At 41.4% G+C, this 21352-nt stretch overlaps 1 protein-coding gene across 1 annotated transcript in view; it reads right to left on the reverse strand.

The window, feature by feature from the left end:
- Window positions 1-1304: 1304 nt before the first annotated feature.
- NR1D2 (nuclear receptor subfamily 1 group D member 2) overlaps window positions 1305-21352 on the reverse strand; it is a 32705-nt gene continuing 12657 nt past the window's right edge. The window contains exons 2-8 of the mRNA XM_080926931.1: window positions 17431-17697; window positions 15837-15925; window positions 12956-13100; window positions 11278-11903; window positions 8629-8814; window positions 5394-5604; window positions 1305-4167 (exon numbers count right to left, since the gene is read on the reverse strand). Coding sequence (XP_080783057.1) covers window positions 3971-4167; window positions 5394-5604; window positions 8629-8814; window positions 11278-11903; window positions 12956-13100; window positions 15837-15925; window positions 17431-17697 — 1721 coding nt within the window. The 3' untranslated portion in view covers window positions 1305-3970. The remainder of the gene's footprint in view (window positions 4168-5393; window positions 5605-8628; window positions 8815-11277; window positions 11904-12955; window positions 13101-15836; window positions 15926-17430; window positions 17698-21352) is intronic.

Genomic DNA, 21352 nt, shown 5'->3' on the forward strand with positions numbered 1-21352 from the left:
ACCATAATATCTTACTTTCTCCATCTGGAGTGATTTAGTTTTGCTGGGTATAGCAGTCTGGGCTAGTATCTATGATCTCTTAGAGTCTTCAGCACACTTGTCCAGACTCTTCTGTATTTAGTCTTTGTTGAGAAGTTGGGTTTACTTCTAATAGGTCTGCCTTTGTATGTTACTTAATCTTTTTCCCTTACAGCTTTTAACATTCTTGGTCCTGTACATTTAGTGTTTTATTATATGGTCTTTTCTTGTCCAATCTGTTTAGTGTTCTGTGCACTTCTTGTACCTTGGTGGGCATTTTCTTCTTCAGGTTAGGAAATTTTCTATGATTTTGTTGAAAATATTTTTTTGGCCTTTTAGCTGGAATTCTCCTTCTATTCCTATTACTCCAAAAAGATTTGGTCTTTTCAGTGTCCCAAACTTCCTAGATGTTTCACGTCAGGAAATCTTTAGATTTAACATCTCCTTTGATATATCAATTTTTCTACAATGTTTTCAATGCCTAAGATTCTCTTACATCTCTTGTATTCGGTTGTGAAGCCTGCCTTTTTAGTTCCTGTTTGAATTCTGAAATTTTCCATTTCTAGAATTCTGTTTTCTTTATTGCTTCTATTTCCATTTTGGGGGGATCTTGGAAAGTTTTATCTTCAACTATTTTGTTTTCTCCTGGCTTTTTATTTATAGCATCCAATTGTTTATGCTTTCTTAGATTTAAGGGATTATTCATTTTTCTCTTTAAGGATCTCTATCATCTTCATACTGTGGTTTTAAGGTCTTTTTCTTATGCTTCATCTATGTTAGAATATTCAGGGTCTGCTGTAATAAGATAGCTGAACTCTTGTGGAAACATGTTTTCCTGGCTGTTTCTGTGTTTTTACACTGGTATCTCAACATCTGAGTTTAGGGTGATTATAGGTGATGAGTTTTGATTTTGCAGAGGTCAGGAAGGGATGTTCTGTGAGATCCGTAAGAAGTATAAACAGGGAAGGGAGGCTGTAGTTGGGATGAGTCTGAGGGACTGGGTCTGCTAGGGAAACAGAAAACAGAGAAGGCCTAAGAGCAGAGTACCTGGTCTTTTAGCAGGTGTGGTCTGTGGCTGAGTAGGGAGTGTTCATCCAAGCTGAGGGCTGGGACACAGTGACACTTCAGGGTAGGGAGGCCAGAAGGGGATGTTTTGTGGGATCCACAGGAGATATGGGCAGTGGGAAAAAAGGCTGGAGTTGGTGTTCTGCTGCAGTGTTAGGGGCAAGCCTGAGGGATTGGGTCTGGTAGGGAACAGAGAACAAAACAATGAACTCTTATACATTCAGCAAACTTTATATTGCAAAAAGATAAAGAACAACTGAGACAGGTGTTTGCTCTCCTGCACAGGAATACATCTATCTGAGCTCCTCTCACAGCTTTGCTTTGCAATGTTTACATAACACACATCAATTCTGACCCACAATGGCAATTTCTTACAATGTAGACATGAAATCTATATACTAATCTACTGAAATACTCTTCAAAAATCTTTATCTGTAATTAACCATTACCATGAGAACAAACTTCATTCCAAGATGTGTCTCCTTTTCCTCGGTGTTCACTCTCTGGAAGCTGGAATCCTCTCAGATCATGTAAAGACATACTAAAAGCACAGGAAAAATGGTTCATCTTGTTAACATAATGCCCATAAATCTGGTGAGATAATGCCCATATTTTAACCTTGAAACAAAGTCAGAGTGAAAGCATCACTTAATTCATACAGTACATTGTTAATTATCAACAGTGCCCTGCTGACTCAGAAGTTCCCTATCTGGCTGATACTGTGTATTAATTGTTAGACCATGACTCAATCAAAGAATGTGCTTTTATGAGGCTGCTGGTTTCATTTTAGAATTAGAATGCTCATCTTTGGGCTATTTCCAAATACAGAAAAACTACATGTGGCATATGAACTATGGATTTTGTTTCCCATACTTCAGGAAGAATTTATTGAAATAAAATTTTACGAGACAAAATGCAAATCTACATGCTTATATTTAGGTGTGTACATGAATATACCAACCCTAACTAAAGCATCACAAGCAATACTAACAGTTCTGGTTACATATTTCCAAAGACTTAAACTGTTGTAAAGATACATGTTATAAAGACACTTATGTAAAAGGCAAAAATGAAGAATCAACATAACCTTTGAGATTTTCATTATTACTTCAAAAAGCTCTCTATCCTCCATAGAAGAAAACTATGCATTTGTTTATCCTAGAAAAAAATATAAAAGGATAATGCTATCATGTAAAGAATTCACAAAACCTAGCTGTATTATCCCATGAAAGCCATACCCACTGAACATTAAACAGCAGTTATGGTCCCTACTGTATGACAGACACACCATCAGCTTTCCTCTTTGACAACAGGGGTTTATGTTTTTCAAGCTCTCTTAACTGTACCACAGAAGTTCAAATCCTGCAGCAACAAGTTAAAACTACAAAATAAGGCATTCTGCTTACATGTCAAAAATTAACAGGCATTCTTTAAATAGTAAAGCATGTTCTTAATATCTTTACAATTTTACATAATCTAGCATTACACAGAAATTTGCCCCCAAAATACAATGAATTGCGACTTTGGGGGGAAGGGGGGTGTTGCTCATGAATCTTCAACTTTGGCTATCTTTCCTAGATCGATCCCTAAGCCTGTAGGTAGGTCACTTGTTAAGGTTTGTCAAATTATATTAAATCTAAATTGACAAAAATCCCTGTAGTGTTATTTAGGGAAAGAAAGAAAAGTGGACTTGGCACAGACATGCCAATAGGTCACAACGTTTTCCTAAACAAAACATCCTCAACACAGAATCCAAATCTGCCATCCACCTGCAGCAGGTTAAGAGGCAGCAATACCACCTCTACTGATAGCACAAGGTAGATAGCTGAAACACTGGAACAGCTATTACCTTCAACTGCAGATTGAATCAAAGATGTACTCTAAAATACGTGTTTTCTGAAATCTGGATTTGACTGCTCATTACACTTTTACATTAAATGCTGCTCAAACAAAAAAAAAAGAGCATTAACTTCAATATTCTACCATCTAAACATCGCAAAGCAATTGCTATACATCCGTAGCAACAGGTAAAATGCACCTAACTTGGGTCCGTGACACCTCTTGTTTAAGTTTATTGTATGATAAAGTTCTTCACAGTTTAAAATATTGTGAAGTAAGATTTTATATATAATTATATTCACATACACACTATGTACACGTACTATCAGAGGTGTCCATAAACCTGGAATATGTGTTTATCTGTAGGGAACCCCACTTGAGCAGGAACCCTGAAGAAATTGGTGTGGACTGTCAAAGTTTCCCAGAAATGCTTAGAAATAAGACAAGAATATTATCATGAGCAATTATAATAAAAACTTCACCTTATTTACATAGTGCCTATCTCCCAAGAGGTAAAGATGCTTTATGGACATTTTTCAGTATCTTTTTGAGGCAGGACATTGGGGACACTATCAATTATCATTTTTCACAACCCAGGGACTGCCACAGTGGCAAAGCAAAATCCAAGAACATAAAGACCTCTTGGCTCTCAGTCTCCCTTACCACAGGTCAGTCTTGTGGTACAACAAATTCCCAGCACAAAGGGTTAATGTCTAAGTCCTCCTATATCTGCAATGTGCGCTAGATTTATACCACAGGGAGATCAAATGGTATTTTGGCTTTGGCAGATGAAAAAGTCTAACATTCAGTGTGATTATAATTCAGTGTAATTTCTCCAGTCTAAGTGCAACACAGCTGGTTGGTCTACAGGAGGGTGGGCCAATGTGTAAGAAGACAATGAGTTCTCATCCAAACAGCTACTGGTGACTGACTAGGACAGCCCAGGACCTAGTGCTAAGTTCTTTTCTAGTTCCACAATATGGTATACACATATAAATAAACATCTCAGCATAAAATGTACATTAGCATCAGTTCATGTTCAAAGCCCTTAAGGATGAACTTTAAAGGCCAAAAGTTCCTCAGAATGCATGTTGTTTAAAGATCGAAGATCCGGCAACTTTAGAAGTAATTTTGTAAAAATGGAGGCCTCATTTGGATGGTTTTTCATTATTAAGGTCCTTAGTGCACGGATGAGTGTTTCCTGCAAAGCCTCCACCGAGTTGACATTTTCAATTCCAGATCGATCTAACGGGAAGTAGAGAAGAGAGAAATATGAAGGAACACATATTAGCAATAAATGATTACTTATTCACTGACCACTACCAAATTAAAATAGGGTTTTTATATACTGCAACATACATAAGCTGTAAAATTTCTCAGCTAAAGTAACATCAACAACAACAAAAAACAAGCCAAGGATGATAATGCATGCCTATAATCCCAGCCCTCAGGAGGCAGAGGCAAGTGAATCTCTTGAGGCCAGCCTAGTCTACAGAGCAAGTTCTAAGACAGCCAAGGCTACAAAGAGAAACCCTGCCATTGGGGGAAAAAATATCAGCCAGGCATGGTGTACACGCCTTTAATCTTGGGAGGCAGAGGCAGGCAGATCTTAAGAGTTCAAGGTTAGCCTGGGGTTCAGATATAGTTCCAGGATAGCTAGAGCTACAGGTAAACCCTATGACAAATTAAAGGAAAATTCTTAGTGGGGAATTATTCTACATATATTTCACATTTGCTAAATCAGAACTCTTTATTTAGAGTTGGAATTTTGTTTATATAAGTTCAGAAGTTCTGGTTTTTCTTTTTTCCTAACATGTTTGGGTGTTTTGCTTACAAGTATGTCCATGCACCATGGGCATGCCTGATGCCAAGTGGGATCCTCTGGAACTGGAGGATGGTTATGAGCCACCATGTGGGTGCTGGGAATCAAACCCTAGTTCTCTGAAAATTCAGCCACTGCTCTTAACTTTGAGCCATCTTTCCAACCCAGAGTTTCTCATTTGTTTAAATTTGATGCTAACTTCAACTGCTTCTAACTGTCAAGATAAAATAGTGTGGTGCAGAAATATATCTTTACCACCTACAAACTACACTTCTACTCCTATGCACAGTAGATTCCCTATCCTAGGATTCGCACCTGTTATTGTGCCTTCCTCTTTAAGGGGCTAGACTTCCTGACTGCCATATAATAATAGAATGTGACAGAGAGGAGCAGCCTGCCCCATAATGGCTATCATCTGAATGAGATACCTTGAGAGAAAGTTGCTACAACCTAAATATAAGAAACTGGGCTACATACATCACTGTGACTCACGAGGAAATGGATTGAGACAGCCCGTTACTCAAAGAGCGAGTAACCCTATACTAGGTTCGTATGGAGCAACCCTTTCACAGAACATGGGATCTGAAGAACAGAAAGGATGACATTATCAGTCAGCATCATCAGATTCTGAGGCAGCCTGCTTGCTTACCTGCAGATACTAGAACGACTGCTGTGAACAAGCTCATTTCCTCGTCACTGAGCTGGAGGGCATTCAGCTTCTCACTGAACTCAAACATAGAGCTGAGCAGATCTCCTGCTCCCATTGAGTGCAGGTCGTCCACACTGTACTTCTTACCACTTAGAAAGGTGACGGTCCGCTCCTTTGCATCAAATAATGAAGCAAATCGTACCATTAAAACCTGAAAGGCAAAAAATTCAAATGTATAAAAAGTTCAATGAGAAAACTAAGATGTAACTATTGAAGTCAGTAAAGAAACATCCTGGTTACAGCATGAAAAAGTGAGGAGGCTGCGTCTGGCTCCCGCTCTCAGCCATTGCAGTCCATTGAGCTCCAGAGACAGCGCCGGGGCGAGCGAGAGCGGACAGGCGCTGGGCGACTCTGTGCCTCACGGAGGAAAATCAACTAAACACGGGCAAAGGAGATCCTAAGAAGCCGAGGGGCAAAATGTCCTCATGTGCATTCTTTGTGCAAACCTGCCGGGAGGAGCACAAGAAAAAGCACCCGGATGCTTCTGTCAGCTTCTCAGAGGTCTCCAAGAAGTGCTCAGAGAGGTGGAAGACCATGTCTGCTAAAGAAAAGGGGAAATCTGAAGATATGGCAAAGGCTGGCAAGACTCATTATGACAGAGAAATTAAAACCTACATCCCCCCAAAAGGGGAGACCAAAAAAAAGTTTAAGGACACCAATGCACACAAGAGGCTTCCCTCAGCCATCTTCTTGTTCTGAGTACCACCCCCAAAAAAATCAAAGGCGAGCATCCTGGCTTATCCATTGGTGTTGTTGCAAAGAAACTAGGAGAAATGTGGAACACAGCCACGGTTGACAAGCAGCCCTGAGAAGGCCTCCAAGCTGAAGGAGAAGTACGAGAAGGACATTGCTGCCTACAGAGCTAAAGAAAAACCTGAAAAAAATGGGGTGGTCAAGGCTGAAAAGAGCAAGAAAAAGAAGGAAGAGGATGAAGAGGATGAGAAGAGGAGGAAGAAAAGGAAGATGAAGAAGATGATGATAATGAATAAGTTGGTTCCAGCGCAGTTTTTTTTTTCTTGCCTATAAGCATTTAGCCCCATATACAACTCACTCTTTTTAAAGAAAAAAATAGAAATGTAAGGCTGTGTAAGATTTGTTTTTAAACTGTACAGTGTCTTTTTAACACACTAAGGAATGTGTCTCTACATAGCCCTGTCCTGGTGGCATTTTCAGTATCCACTAACCTTGCCTGGCACAGTCTGGGGGTTGTAAACTGGCATGGAAATTTAAAGCAGGTTCTTGTTGGTGCACAGCACAACTTAGTTATATATGGGGACGGTAGTTTGGTTGTTTCTTTCTTTTTTCTTTTGGTTTTCTTTTTGGGTTTTTTCCCCATCTTCAGTTGTCTCTGATGCAGCTAATATGAAAGACAATTGTTATTCTGTTAACTGAATACTATTCTGTAATTGCAAAAAAAAAAAAAAAAAAAAAGTGGCTGTTTTGTTGACATTCTGAATGCTTCTAAGTAAATAAGTAAATACATTTTTTTAAAAAAGAAAAGAAAAAAGAAACATCCGATATAGAAAGACAGTTCAGTCAGCAATGGCAAGATGCTAAAGTCCTATAAAAATTCAGAATTTTATAGTCCTATAAAAATTCAGAAATGCAAGTATAAAATTAAAGTGAGCAACGATGTCACTGAGTTTAAAAACGTGGTCTACAGAAAGATAGGTATAGTATGTACTCATAAGCGAACATTAACCATAAGTGCAGGACGGTGATGCTACAATCCACAAAACCAAAGAAACTAAGTAATGAGGAAGGCCCGAGGGAGAATGCAGAATCTCACTCAGAAGGGGAAACGAAATAAACATCAGAGGTGGATGAAGAGAGGGAACTGGGTAGAAGGGGTGAGGAGGGGAATGAGGATGGCAATCAGATGTGGAGAGAGGGGGGACAGGAGAGGGCTGGAATGAGAATGAAAATTAGTGGGGAAGCATCTCTGGTGACTAGCTGGATGCCTGCTGCTGACCACTGTTGGGGAGTTGGACTACAAACTGTAAGTCCCAACAAATTCTTACTATATAGAGACTACCCTTAAGTTCTGTAACTCTAGAGAACCCTGCCTAATACAGCCTGATAGTTTAAATTTGCTGACTCATCAGGGGGAATGAGTCTAATATATGTCTGGTCCCTTATCACTCTGCTCAGAGTTTAAAGATCTGGCCTACTAGATGTTCAACTCTTATCGTCCCCTAAAATTTCAGAGCTCTGTGAGGAACCACTTAAGTCACTACTGGGAGGCAGCAGTTTGCCAGCTCACCTTCATGAGGGGCAGCCATAGCAGCATTCTCAAGAGAAGCTGGGATGCAAAGAGTAAAACAGCAGTGGCAGGAGAGTGACACAGAGGCACACCCCAAACTCAACTGGGAAGGAGGCGAGAGAGGGAATTTGAGACAATCTGGGCTACTCAAGACCCTAACTCAAAAGCAGTGACTGAGAACAAGAACCCCAGGATCCCGAGAAAGGGCAGCACAGAGATGTCTCCTGAGTCCCTAAATATTCTATAGTCTCGTAAAAGTAAAAGCCATACGCCAGGGCTGGAGAGATGGCTCAGTGGTTAAGAGCACTGGCTGTTCTTCCCAAGGTCCTGAGTTCAATCCCAACAACCACATGGTGGCTCACAACCATCTGTAATGGAATCTGATGCCCTCTTCTGGTGTCTGAAGACAGTAAAGTAACAGTGTACTTACATACATAAAATAAACCTGTAAAAACAAAACAAAAACCATATGCCAGCATCATTTCTTGGGTTTGAGGTACTTACTTTTGTTTGTGGAGACAATGGATCTCACTATGTAGCCCTGGCTTGCCTGAAACTCAAGAGATTCATGTACCTCTACCTCCTAAAAGCTGGGCCTAGAGGCATGTACCACCACGCCACACCCAACCCATTCTCCTTATTTATTCTGTACTCAATACAGTAAACACTAGACTCAGCTTTTGAGTGTCTAACACTAAGCAAAAACCAGTATGTCTAAACCTGAAACTACCAACAGAACTTGTAATTCACATGCTGGGTCAGAGTTCAATACTCCAGTCCCAAGTAGCTCAATGTACCTGCCCCTCCCTTCTTGGAACCCTGTGATAGTTACTGTTTTGTTAGTTTGAGACTCTGAACTATCAACATTTACTTAGAAAAGGCTTTCCATCAACAGTCAGAATAAATACTTACCTCAAAAGTCCCAGCTTTTAACAGGTTGACTTGATCATGCTGAGACAGATCTCGAAAGCCAGGAATACGTTTTGCAAATTCCACTACCTCTTTTACTGCTGGGGTGAAACTCATTGAAAATTCTTCCCAGATTTCATGTCCAGACTTCTGAGGGTCCACATATGGAGACTTGCTCATAGGACAAACCTAATTTACAGGAAATAGAAAAACTCTTAAATTGTGAAGGCTGGCAAAGAATTTCAAAGTGTCACCTCAATCGTAAGAAACCACAACATGAAGTAACTCCTAACTCCAGCAAGGTCTTCCATTAACCCTTTCTCTGAGTGCATCTCACTTCAACACAGAAGTTCTCACCACAGCAAATACTGTTGTATATCTTCAATGTATATAAGAAAATGTGTGGGTTCTAAGCAATGAAAGGCAGGTAAAAACTTTAAAATGGGGGCTTTAAAAATCACATATACAGGCTGGAGCAATGGCTGTAGTAAATGCTGCTCTTGCAGTTCAGTTTCCAGCACACATATCAGAGGCTCACTACTGTCTACTAGCTGCAGTTTCGGGGCCTCCTTCAGCACCACACTCACACAGACACATAATTAAAGTTAAAATAGCCAGATGTGGTGGCACATGAGTTTAATCTCAGCACAAGGGAGGAAAAGGCACGAGGATCTCTGAGTTCAAGACCAACTGGTACACACCTTTAACTTAAGGCCAACCAGAAGTATGCAGTAAGAACCTATCTCAAAACGAAAAGCAACAATAAAATTACAAACAAAATAGAAATTATATATCCTGTACACTTAAAAAGCCTTGTAAAGCTTTAATCCCAATACTAAGGAGGCAGAGACAGACAGATCTCTGTGAGGTCCAGGCCAGGCATGACTACACAAGACCCTGTCTCAAATGTACTTATAAAAGCCTCATGGCAAACTAATTTAAACAGTTAGGGACCTACTGTATGAGGAAACCTAGGAAAAAGACTACATTTTTAAAAAAAAATTCATGGGCAACAGCTACCATCTCACACACATGTGCAGTGCCTTGAGTTTTGAAAACATTTATTTCTCGCCCTGGTTATTACAGTCAATTATAATCAAATATAATCTTTGTCTTTTCACTGCTAGTAGATGAAATCCCGAGTCTTTTGGCACAAGTTAAGCAAAAGCTCCACTACAAAAGCTGCACCTCAGTCCATAATTACCTTTTCTTAGTTGAGTATATGATCCTCTGTAAGGCTCAGTGCCTTATCCAAACACAGTGAAGTCACAAACCTCTATTTACTTCCGATTTCAGGACTTATTTATTCTCAGTAAACAAAAACACTGCAAGGTCTAGAAAAAAGGTAGTATACAGTACCTCAATTTAAGAGGCTCACTGCTGGCACTAGATGTTCCAGGGTGGGGTGATACCCAAGGTGGGTTTCCCCTTCTCTGAAAAGAGTGAGGGTGACAGGAGGAGGAACTGGTAAGGACAGAACCAGGAGAAGGGAGTGGAGCTGTGATCAGGGTATAAAGTGAATGAAAATAAATAAATTATTGGGGGGATCACTGATTCTTTATCTCGTTGACAATGCTAAGAGCAGAGACCTCCAGCTGTGCAGCTAGGAAACTGACTGTGGAAAGGAGGTACACCTTCTAAACATGAGTCAAGATAGCCAAAGAGGCTGCAGGACCACTATAAAGGATGAAGCACGGTCTAGTAGTAAAACTAGCCTTTAAATTTCCATCAAACCCGTGGGACTCAAGGAATGAGAGAAGACTGCTATGAAGCCAGCACCTAAAAAGCCTACAGGTGCCTGAGGAAGCGTCTTAGCACCTGAAGCACCAGGAGGCCACCCTCAGACCTCAGACAGAGAAGAGACCAAGGAAAGCTGTAGTAGAATCAACTATTTTTAAGATTTAAAAAAAAAAAAAAAAAAAAAAGATAACTTTAATTACCTGGCAGCTGAAAGCAAGCACTACACCAAGACCTCATGGCTTACACTGGATGTGACATACGGAGTTATTGCTGTTCTGATGAAATTCTGCCTGACCATAAACACTGTATTTTTGTGTAGTAAGTTGAACTTGATAAAACTAATTTGAATGCTATGAGTATTAACTGATCTCAGGATAAAAATCTTAGAAATTAGGCTACTAAATTATTCCTTCCCGGGACTCAGGAGGCAGAGGCAGGCAGATCACCGAGTTCAAGGCCAGCCTGGTTTAGACTGAGTTCTATGACAGTAAGAGCTACATAAAGAAACCCTATCTGGAAAAAAAAAAAATTCTCAAACCATAAAACAATCTATCTCCAAAGCTCCTTCTATACCATTATGGCTAGTAAAACCTCTCCAATAAAACCAAAGGAAGTAGAATATCAACCCCTTTGAGAAAGAGTTCCAGGAATTATAGGATCGACTTAGCCTCAATCCTATTTTATACAAATCTTAACCCCACGGTAGCAGTTAAAGCACGAGCTCAGACCTACTGTTGTGTGACATTGTTACTCCTCACACACTGCTTATTAGCGTTTCACTAAACACACCACACGAGGCTTCTAGAAATCTCTGGGGTTTTCTGACCCACCTCCCAACTCAGCAGCCCCCCAAAAGAAAACCTTCCAAGCTTTCCTTGATACAAGGTGAGCAAAGAATCGATTTCACTGTACCAGATGCATCCTCCCTCCAGTGTTGCACAGGTAACTATTTCTGTTCTCAGTCTGAGAACATCCACCTACTGGGATTCTATCACAGACTCTTTGAGTGTAAGCACTGGAGAAGTTCATACAGTGTCCATTTGCAATACAAACTGTATGCCCGTTTGGATAATGCATTATGTTCCTCCCTTTGTACTGTCCACTGAGATGCTGTTGGCTCTCACTACAGGGGAAGTGGCTGTGAAGCCCACCACCACGATGGTCATGATTTAAATTATACTGCTCCACGTTCCTGGGGATCCGTTCTCCTCTATGGACTGGCATGCTCTCAGATGAGTTTTCTCGATGTTCCTGATTATACAGAAAGGTATCCTTGTGGGCTCTGGTCACCATGCCAATCACTTCCTCCTTTGCAAAATCAGAAGGAGGAGAAGTGCTTTTGATGTTTTCTTGCTCCAACTGGGGCTTGGGCCGCAGCTGCTCCTGAGCTGGCAGTGCTGACTGTTCCCGTTGCTCTGCTAAGGTGTCACTTTGCAGGTGACCGCTGAACTGGGCATTCATCATGGTCTTCATTGCACTTTGCATCTCTATTAGCATTCTCTGTTTTTCACGCTTAGGAATCCGGCCAAATCGAACAGCTATGAAGAGAAAGTTAGTTAGTGTCTATATGCTAATAAGCTCTGCTGGTACAAAACAGTGACACAAAACTAGCTCCAAAAGTCATGGCTTCTTGTCATATGAACATCTACATGTCCTCAGCCTAAGTTTTTCTGAACTTGGGTGTTGATTCAGTAAAGGAAATGAAAAAGAGGAGAAAACTTTCCAAAACAAAGCTAAGAAAAACATGTTTTTTCTAAGCAAAGATCTAAGCAACATGTGAAGCACACCAGCACCTCACTAAAGCAGGCCGGCCACACCACACTCTGCACATCTCCAACCAGAACTACGCAATGAGACCGCACCTCAAAACATTCTTCTCAGAAGACTAAGACAGCCGAGAAGACAACTTGGTAGGTAAAAGTACCTGTGTGTCTCTGTGTGTGTGTGTGTGTGTGTGTGTGTGTGTGTGTGTGTGTGTATGTGTGTGTGTATGTGTGTGTGTATTCATATATTGCACATACTGTGCCACAGATGCCAGAATAAAGCATCAGGGTCCCCTGGTATGGAGTTACAGGTACATGGGAGCCACCTTGTGAATACTGGGAAGTGAATCTGAATTCTCTGCAAGAGAAGTGTGCATTTTTAATCACTGAGCCATCTTTCTACACCAAATAAATCCTGCCCTTCATTCCCAGAAAAAGAAAATTTATAATCATTTAGGAAAAGCCAAAAATGGTGGCACACGTCTTTTAATCCCAGCACTTGAAAGGCAGAAGCAAGGGGATCTCTAAGATCCAGGCCAGCATAGTCTACAAAGGTAGTTGCAGAACAGCCAGGGAAACACAGAGAAACCTTGTCTCGAAAAAAAAATTATTTATGAAAAAACATGAGTCAATTTACAAAAAGCAACATAAAAGACAACCATGCCAATGGCTGCCTCTGAGATGATACACTCATTCCACTATCCTGAGATCAAATCCAGAGGAGGCCACAGTGTATGTCCTGCATCTACACTTACCAAACTAAGAGGCCATGCTGACAGCTCAATGGCCAACCTGAGACTTTGCAAACATGCTGCACTGGCACGTACCATCACGTGACATTCCCACGGACAGACACTTCTTGAAGCGGCACTGCTGGCACCGGTTCCTATTCATCCTCATGATGGAACAGTTCTCATTCTTCAGGCACTTCTTGTACTGAATGTTTTGCTGAATGCTCCTCCGAAAGAAACCCTAAAGTAAAGGAAGGTTTATCCACCCATGTAAACACAGCCATGTGAAGTCCTCAAGAACTATTCCCTTATCAAGCTAGTATATATCAAAGAGAGAAAGTCCTGACAAAGATCTTAACTGGATCCCTACTTGTATCAATCGGTTGATCCAACACTTAACAAAAGTCCTCTTCCTGTGGAAGATTCTTTCTGCTGGCACATTGTACCTTTTTTTATAAGCACTTCTGCAAGCTCTACCTTGAAAACAAGTTCCAAACCTTCTTCTTTTTTATTGTTTTGGGGGGACTGATCCTCGTACCTCTACCTCCCCAGTGCTGGGATGACAAGCATGTGCCACCACATCCAGCTTTCAAAACTTTTGAAGCATAAAAGCTGACAGTTTGATAGCTGAATTCTATCACTAGAACCTTACGTTATAATAGCAGAGCTTGGTCATTTCTGGAACATTCTCTACTGACACCAACAAAACCTAGACATGCATGCCAGACATCCCTGGCCACATGTCAGCAGCACATGCACACATCAGGTAATGATCCAGGGAAAGAGGGTCCCAGACTGATAACTGTGAACAACTACTTTGACTACATAAACCATTAGCACATGCTCTATGCCTGGTCTTCCCCCAGCTCAATGGTCCCAGGAAAAAAACAGAGAAAACTCAGGAAAAACAACTGCATATCCCCTCACTATTAAAACTTACTACACATGATACATCTTAATTAAATACTGACCAGATAAAACATTTTTGCATTTTACTGCTATAATACTATATACTTGGTTTAATTTATGCAAGAGCTAAGAAAATGCATTTTTAATAGGGTACTAAGGGCATGATGGTGGTAGCATATGCCTTGAATCCCAGCACTCTGGAGACCGAGGCAGGTGGATGAATCTCTGTTGAGTTCTGCCAGCCTGGTCTATAGAGTGAGTTCCAGGGCAGCCAGCTCTACCCAAAGAAACCCTGTCCCAAAACAAACAAACAAACAAATTAATACAAAGAAGTCTATGAGGTAGATCAGGGGTACAGAGTTTGCCTAACCTGTGTTAGACCTTGGGTTTCATTCCTAGCACAGCATTGCCTAAATGTATGCATTTAGCATGATTTGGTGATACACACCCGTAATCGCAGTAACTTGGGAAGCTGAGGAAGATTTTGAGTCTAAACCAGCCTGAGCTATATCACAAGACACTGTCTCAAACAGATATCACCAAGGTATATTAATCAATTATTTGTACTTATCAATACAGTACTGAGAGACAGCTCAGTGGTTAAAAGCGCCCGTTGCTCTTCCAGCACCCACACAGCAGTTTACAGCCATTTGTAGCCCTCTTCTAGCCTCCATGGGCACTCAAGTGGTGCATAAACATACATCCAGGTAAAACAGGAATACACATAAAAGGCTAGGATACTTCTTTTAAAAGAGAATATATAAAACATTCAAACATAATTCAAAAATAATTCATTCAAATTGTTTTATTTTCTAACTGTAAACTGAGCATGAATTTAGCTTTAAAATACTTCACATTTTCTATAGTATTTACACAATTCTTAAAGACAATAGAAAAGAGCTAGTTCTATAGAAAAAAAGCACTTAAAGTCATTAAAAACTCCCAGACTCAACTTATTCAGAACTGTCCCAGAAGAGACTTGCTCTTTCTTATCTTATTCACGCTGCCACAACCTGGCAAACTAACTCTAGCCTCCAGTAAGAAAACAGCAAGAACACATGTTGATCTTGTTACCTTTTTGGTAACAGGAAAAAGAGTTGTGTCATATTTAAGAGATTCCTGGATGTAAGTGAGGAGGCAGGGCCACCTCAAAGAGGTACAGAAGATTCTGGTTGCAGTCACTAGAAAATAACTCTTCCTGTGCGCTCTATTTAGTGATCTGACTCATGCATTCTACAGTTTGTTGTTGTCATTTCTGTTTTGTGTTGAGGTAAGATCTTGCTAAGTAGCTCAGGCTGGTTTAGCATCAACAATCCTCTTGCCTCAAGCACTATTTCTAGTGCACTATATTTAAGTAAATACTCAGCTGTTATTCCCAGTCCACAGTACCCCCCTACAGGATAAGCTCTGATATGGTCTATGTTCCTCAAAGATCACGCTCTAGAAACCTACACCTAACACACAGTGTTGCATGGGTCATAGGTGGTCTGCTTTCTTGAATTGGCTAATTTTAATATGAAAATGAGTTTGTTATGAATAGCACAGTAGGAGCCAGGCATGGTGGTGCCTTTAACTTCTGAGGCAAATTAACTTTCAAACTACTCCACCTGTGGTATGCTCTGCTTGAACAGACTAAAAACCTAACTCAGATCTTGGTTTATATGCCCAGTGCCTATGCCTGTAATCCCAGCCCTTGGCAGGAGGCAGGATCACAAACACTAAGTCATCCTCCACTGCCATACACAGCAAGTTCTGGGCCAGCCCTAAACTACTTCTGACGCTGCCTCAAAAGAAAAAGAAAAAACCCCCGCTCCAACAATGCAGTGCACCAGCCTATCCATCTAGCTCATACCTGTTTCCTGATCACCGAGGCCTGTTCCTGACAAGAGAGTGAATGAGCCACAAATGACTGCTCCATACCCTGAGTGACTAACCTGAGACAACAAATTTATTCTGACTAGACTCCTGCTCCCCTCCCTTTTAAATAAACTGTGGACATTCACAAACCTAACCCACTTTCTTCACTCCCAGAATTACATTAGTAGTAAGAAATGAAAGCTTTCTTTACCTTACAGCCTTCACAAGCATGAACTCCATAGTGGAATCCTGACGCCACATCCCCACAGACTTTACATAGTAGAACCATGCCACTAAACTCTAGGGCACAAACAGAAAATAAAGAGCTGGAAGAATCATTCAAGTGCTTTTCCCAATTGAATATTTTTTCTCAATCAATTTGCAAGTGCTTTGAAACAATACACTTATATCTTTGTAGCATAGAAGAAAAAAATCTCCATACTAAATTAAAGGCAAACCAGTGTTCCTTCCCCTCCCACCCCAGCTCCACAGAGGCCCCTGCACACACTAGGCAAGAGCACCAAACTGCAGCCCCAGCAAAAGCTGGCTTTTCTTTTCTTTTCTTTTCTTTTTTTTTTGACAGTTTTAAGCATCCGTGGAAATTTTATCAATCTGTAGTTACCTTATGCCAGACATGCAACAAGAACTAAAAAAAAAATTCTATATTTAAAAATTAAGAATTCAAGCAGAAAAATTAATCAGTAGAAGATGCAGAGGTGGAGGTGGCTGAAGAGATGGCTCAGTGACTTAAGAATACTTTCAGAGGACCAGGGGTTAGGACCTATGTGGTAGCTAACAACAGCACGGAACTCAGTTCCACCTAATTGTCTCCAAGAATACCACACACACAGTGCACATATATTCTTCCAGGCTCACACACATACACATACATTTAAAAAGCAAATAAGTAAGTAAATCTTTACAAAAGAAGGAAATGTAAAGAAGGATGGAGGTATGATCAGTGAAGAGTGCTTGCCTAGTGAACATGAGGCCTGAGCTCCATCCCCAGCATCAGAAAAAAAAACAAAGGTGCCGAGGTTTTGGGCTGTATTGCTTCAAATCAACAAGAGATGGGCAAGCTCCATGCCTCCTCTACCTGTTCTACTAGACCTGTTCCACCCACACTCACTCAGGTAAGCCGTCTCACTGATCAGTGAGATCCTGCTTGGGTTTCCTAATCCCAAATATTCCCAACTCCAGCTTCATGAAAGTAAACAGTTCCCACAACCAGCAAACACTACCACAGAGACAAGGCTCAGTACTAGGAGTGCCGCAGAAAGGCCCCAGTAAGTGTGTGGTAAAGGGAAGAAGAAACAGTTGGGGTATTGTGATGGTTTGAATATGTTTGAGCAAAAAAGTGGCCTTGTTGGAGTAGGTGTGTCAATGTAGGCATGGGCTTTAATACCCTAGTCCTAAATGCCAGGATGTCAGTATTATGCTAGAAGCCTTCAGATAAAGATGTAGAACACTTAACTCTTCCTGTACTATGCCTTCCTGGATGCTGCCATGTTCTGCCTTGATGATACTGAACTGAACCTCTAATTATGTAAGCCAGCCCCAATTAAATGTTGTCATTTATACGACTTGCTTTGGTCATGGTGTCTGTTCACAGCAGTAAAACCTTAAGACAGCCACATAGGACCACATAACAGTCAGCCCTTGAAAGAACCTTCTAAAAGCATCACTGATATTTTGCCTCATCACTGGTTACCAGAGAAGACTAGAGTAGTGTGGCACCAAGTAACAAGCCTGGGACATAAAGGTCATCTGTATTAGTGACAACAAAATAATACTAATGGACTTACTTGTCATTCCGCTGTGACTCTTGGTCATGCCAGGAGCACCGGGTTTGCCTGTTTTCACAGGACAATCTGTGTGGTCGCTCTTCAGAACACCGTCGATGCTAGAGATATCAGTGTTCTTGGGATTACCGTTGGCATCACAGTTAGAGCTATTTGGAGAAGATGGAACAGACGAGGACGAGGACTGGAAACTGTTCTCAGAACCCTCACTGTGACAAGAGGCAGGGCTGGAGGCAGAGCTGGAGGAACTGATGTAAGCAATCACACCTCCTAGAAAGCAGTGCAAGTAGACAAATACAAAATAATGAACGTATCTCATTTATATTATATAAATATACTTTACTGAATTGCTAGAAATATCACTAATTTCAGAAACAAAAGTGATTGACACTATTTTTGAGATTCTTTATGTGTCATATTACTCCTTCTAAGAAGTTCAAAGTTATGTTATATCCCACTGATTTGACCATGAGAAAACCTTCAGTAGCTTTTCTGCCATAAGCACTCATAGACCTAAGGCTCTTCATTTTCTCAACTGAGTACCTCACATCAGCAAACTGCCACAGACAAAACCTGCACTGGTCCTCAGACTCCCCATTATTCCAGCGTTGGCTTCCCTGACACTTAGCCAAGACACAGGCTAATTAGGAACAGGGATTTCATTTGGAACTGCAGACAAGGTGTTGACTCTTGCTGCTCTGACACTCCCTGAAGACAGGACTCCCCAGTGAGTCCAGGGCCTACCTCCCTTAGACACACCCACCACCACACTTGAACATCATCTCTATGAAGACACACTATGTATCCCCTAACACATTCACAGGCCACTCTAAAGAGGCAGAAGACACAACTGTGCAAGAACAACATTAAGGTAGATGCTAACCCTATCTACCAGAGCACCTCTCATTAGGCCCAAAACAACAGTAAGTTCATTGAAGTAACCTCCACAACCCCTATGCAAACTGGCCTGGCCCCTGCAAAGCTGTAATCTTCTCAGGATGAGAAACAGTGTTTAAAACTGATCTTAGGGTATAATTTTAAACTCCTTCCCTTAAAGAGATAAAATGCTACAAGAGTAACACCAAGACCGAAGATGTAATTTTCCCAAATAAGTAATTCTTATTTCTCAGACCAAATAGTCCTTTTCACTGCCAAGGCCCACTGTGCTGCTCCTGCCCCCACCATCAAATACGCACTGGTTTCTCAGTATACAACAGACAAGACAATGGTCACTGCTCTCCAACACCTACCATCTGCCTGCATCCACCTATTCTTCCACTAGCCACAAGCATCTGGGCAGTGCTGTAATTCCCAGCACACTTTCCAGGGATGCAGCCTGCCTACCACATACTTTAACATCTACTTCTGCCTTTGTGAAGTCCACACTGACTAACAGATTCCAAGCACTGTAAAACATAAGTGGGAAGCCAGGGGCTCCTGACAACAGTCTAGATGGTAGTATAACTAAGGACCTAGATAATTTCAAGTGCAATGGGAGCATTGCCTTGAAAATAAAACTTGTAGGAGATAAGATATGGCTCTGTGGTAGTGCACTTTCCTAGAATGGATGAGACCTTGGGTTCAATCCTCAGTACTAATAAAGGAAAAAAAAGTCCAAAAGATAATAGCTCTTTGGCCCAATTTTTGTAAAGATGGGATCTGTGTTTATCAGATTTTTTTAATTTGTTTTAAAAAATAAGTAAGAGGTAGAAGGCGGCTCCATGGGCACAACTTGTGCCCCATGTGAGGACCTGACAGAGTTCAGATCCCCAGAACCCAAGTAAGAAGACAGAGACGCTTAGCCATTAAGAGCACTTTCCTCCCTCTTGCTGAGGACCTGAATTCAGTTCCCAGGATCCACACTGACTGCTCACAATCACCTTTAACTCCAGTTCCAGGAAATCCAACACCCTCTTCTGGGCTCCACAGGGACCCCTGCATACTGCAAGCACATGGCCGTGCGCACACACACCTTAAAACAAATGCCATGTGGTCACGGCAGCCTGCCTGCAACCACTGTGCGTGGGAGGAGACAATGAGTCTCTGGAGTCAGAATAGCCCACACAGTCCTAAGAAGGTCCACCTGACTTAACTATGTAAGGTAGAAAGCAGTCAAGGACACATGGAACATCAGCCTCCAGCCTCCACATGCCAACACATACACATACAGAAACACACACTGCACACAAATACATACATAATAATAGTAGTAATAATACAATATAACTAAACCACTCAATTCAAACAGTCCTTCCAAATCCAGATATTTTCATTTACAGACAAGGAAAAAAAAGCCTTGGAATTGCAACCACTTTGTTCTACTGTGTATTCAACACTAATCACCCACATGCACATTGGAAACCTCTGAGGAGTAAGGCACAACCACAGCTCTCAGGGGGAAGAAAGAGACAAGCGTCTCCTTGGCTAGTATGTAAAAACTGCACACACTTCACAAGATTTTTTTTTTCATTCATGTGCCTGAGTTTGTGTTCATGATGTATGCCAAATGTGTGTGGGTGCCCAGAGTCCAGAAGATAGATCAACTAGTTGCTGGCAGTTACAAACAGCCCAGTGTAGGTGATGGGAACAAAATCTGGTCCTCTAAGTATAATAGGATGTGCTCTTAACAACTAAGACATCTCTCTAGTCTCTACACTTCACTTTTAAAAACAAAAGTCATAATTTACTAGGCCAGGCATGATAGCACATGCCTGTATTTCCACTTACTTAGGAAGTTAAGACAGGAAAAGTTCAAGATCATCCTCAGGCACATATCAAACTGAAGCCAGACGAGCTTCATGAGAACCTCTCTCAAACAAATTATATATGCACACACACACATATATATGTGTATATAATACTGCAAATGCATACAGGCACACACATTAATACATACACACACACACACACACACACACACACACACACACACACACACATATATATTAATATATTAATGTGATTCCTACTCAATGGCATCCAAATCTGGCTGGAACTGCATCAAAAATGTGAAGCTGAGTTGAGCACCACAACCACTTGATCTGGAAGGCAGCATGTAGGTTGTCCTGAGGCTGTTTGTATTTTAATGTTAATTTCACTTCCCCAAGAAGGGCTGCCCAGTCACTTACTCAAGAGGTGACCTCATCTGAACCTTCCCATTTTAATTAGTAAAATAAAGGAAAGCCAGTGACTGGGCAGGGCAAGGGAGGTAGAAAGAGGAGAGGTCTGAGGAGGTCAGAGGTTGGAGGTTCCCAAGGACCAGCTAGACCCAGGTGATTGGCATTAAATAGGAATGAACATTAAGGATTTTATAGGAGACCTAGGCTGCTGGGGGGGGAGAACTAGGCTGCTGGGGAGCAGAGGGATCTCTGCGGAGTGCACACGGAAAGGGCACCCCCTGCCCTGACCTGCCCTGTCCTCCCCGATCCAGTGACCGGGAACAGATCTTAGGAACGTCTGTTCCCACCCGGAGGCGACTTCAGGACGCAGAGCGGAGCCTGGCCCAGCTGCCACCCGGAACCTGGGCTGCCGGGGAGTAGAGAGATCTCTGCGGAGTGCACACGGAAAGTGTACCAGGGACACAGACCAGATACAAGGGAAAGGCAAGAACATATCACTGACAACACAATGGCAAGAGGAAAGAGAAAGAGTATATCCCAAGGAAACCAAGACAATCTAGCAACACCAGAACCCAGCTCTCCGATAGTAGCAAACATTGGAATTCCAAACACTCCAGAGAAAGAAGACACAGACCTGAAATCATGCCTCAAGACGCTGATAGAGTTACTTAAACAAGAAAGGGAGGAAAAGCAAAAAGATTCAGAAGCTTTTAAAGAAGAAACAAGAAAAACACTCAAAGAACTCAAAGAACTAGAGGAAAACAGAACCAAAAAAATAAAGGAATGGAAGAGAGAAATTAAAACAG

The sequence above is a fragment of the Micromys minutus genome (genome assembly GCF_963924665.1).
Source record: "Micromys minutus genome assembly, chromosome: 12".
Taxonomy (NCBI): domain Eukaryota; kingdom Metazoa; phylum Chordata; class Mammalia; order Rodentia; family Muridae; genus Micromys; species Micromys minutus.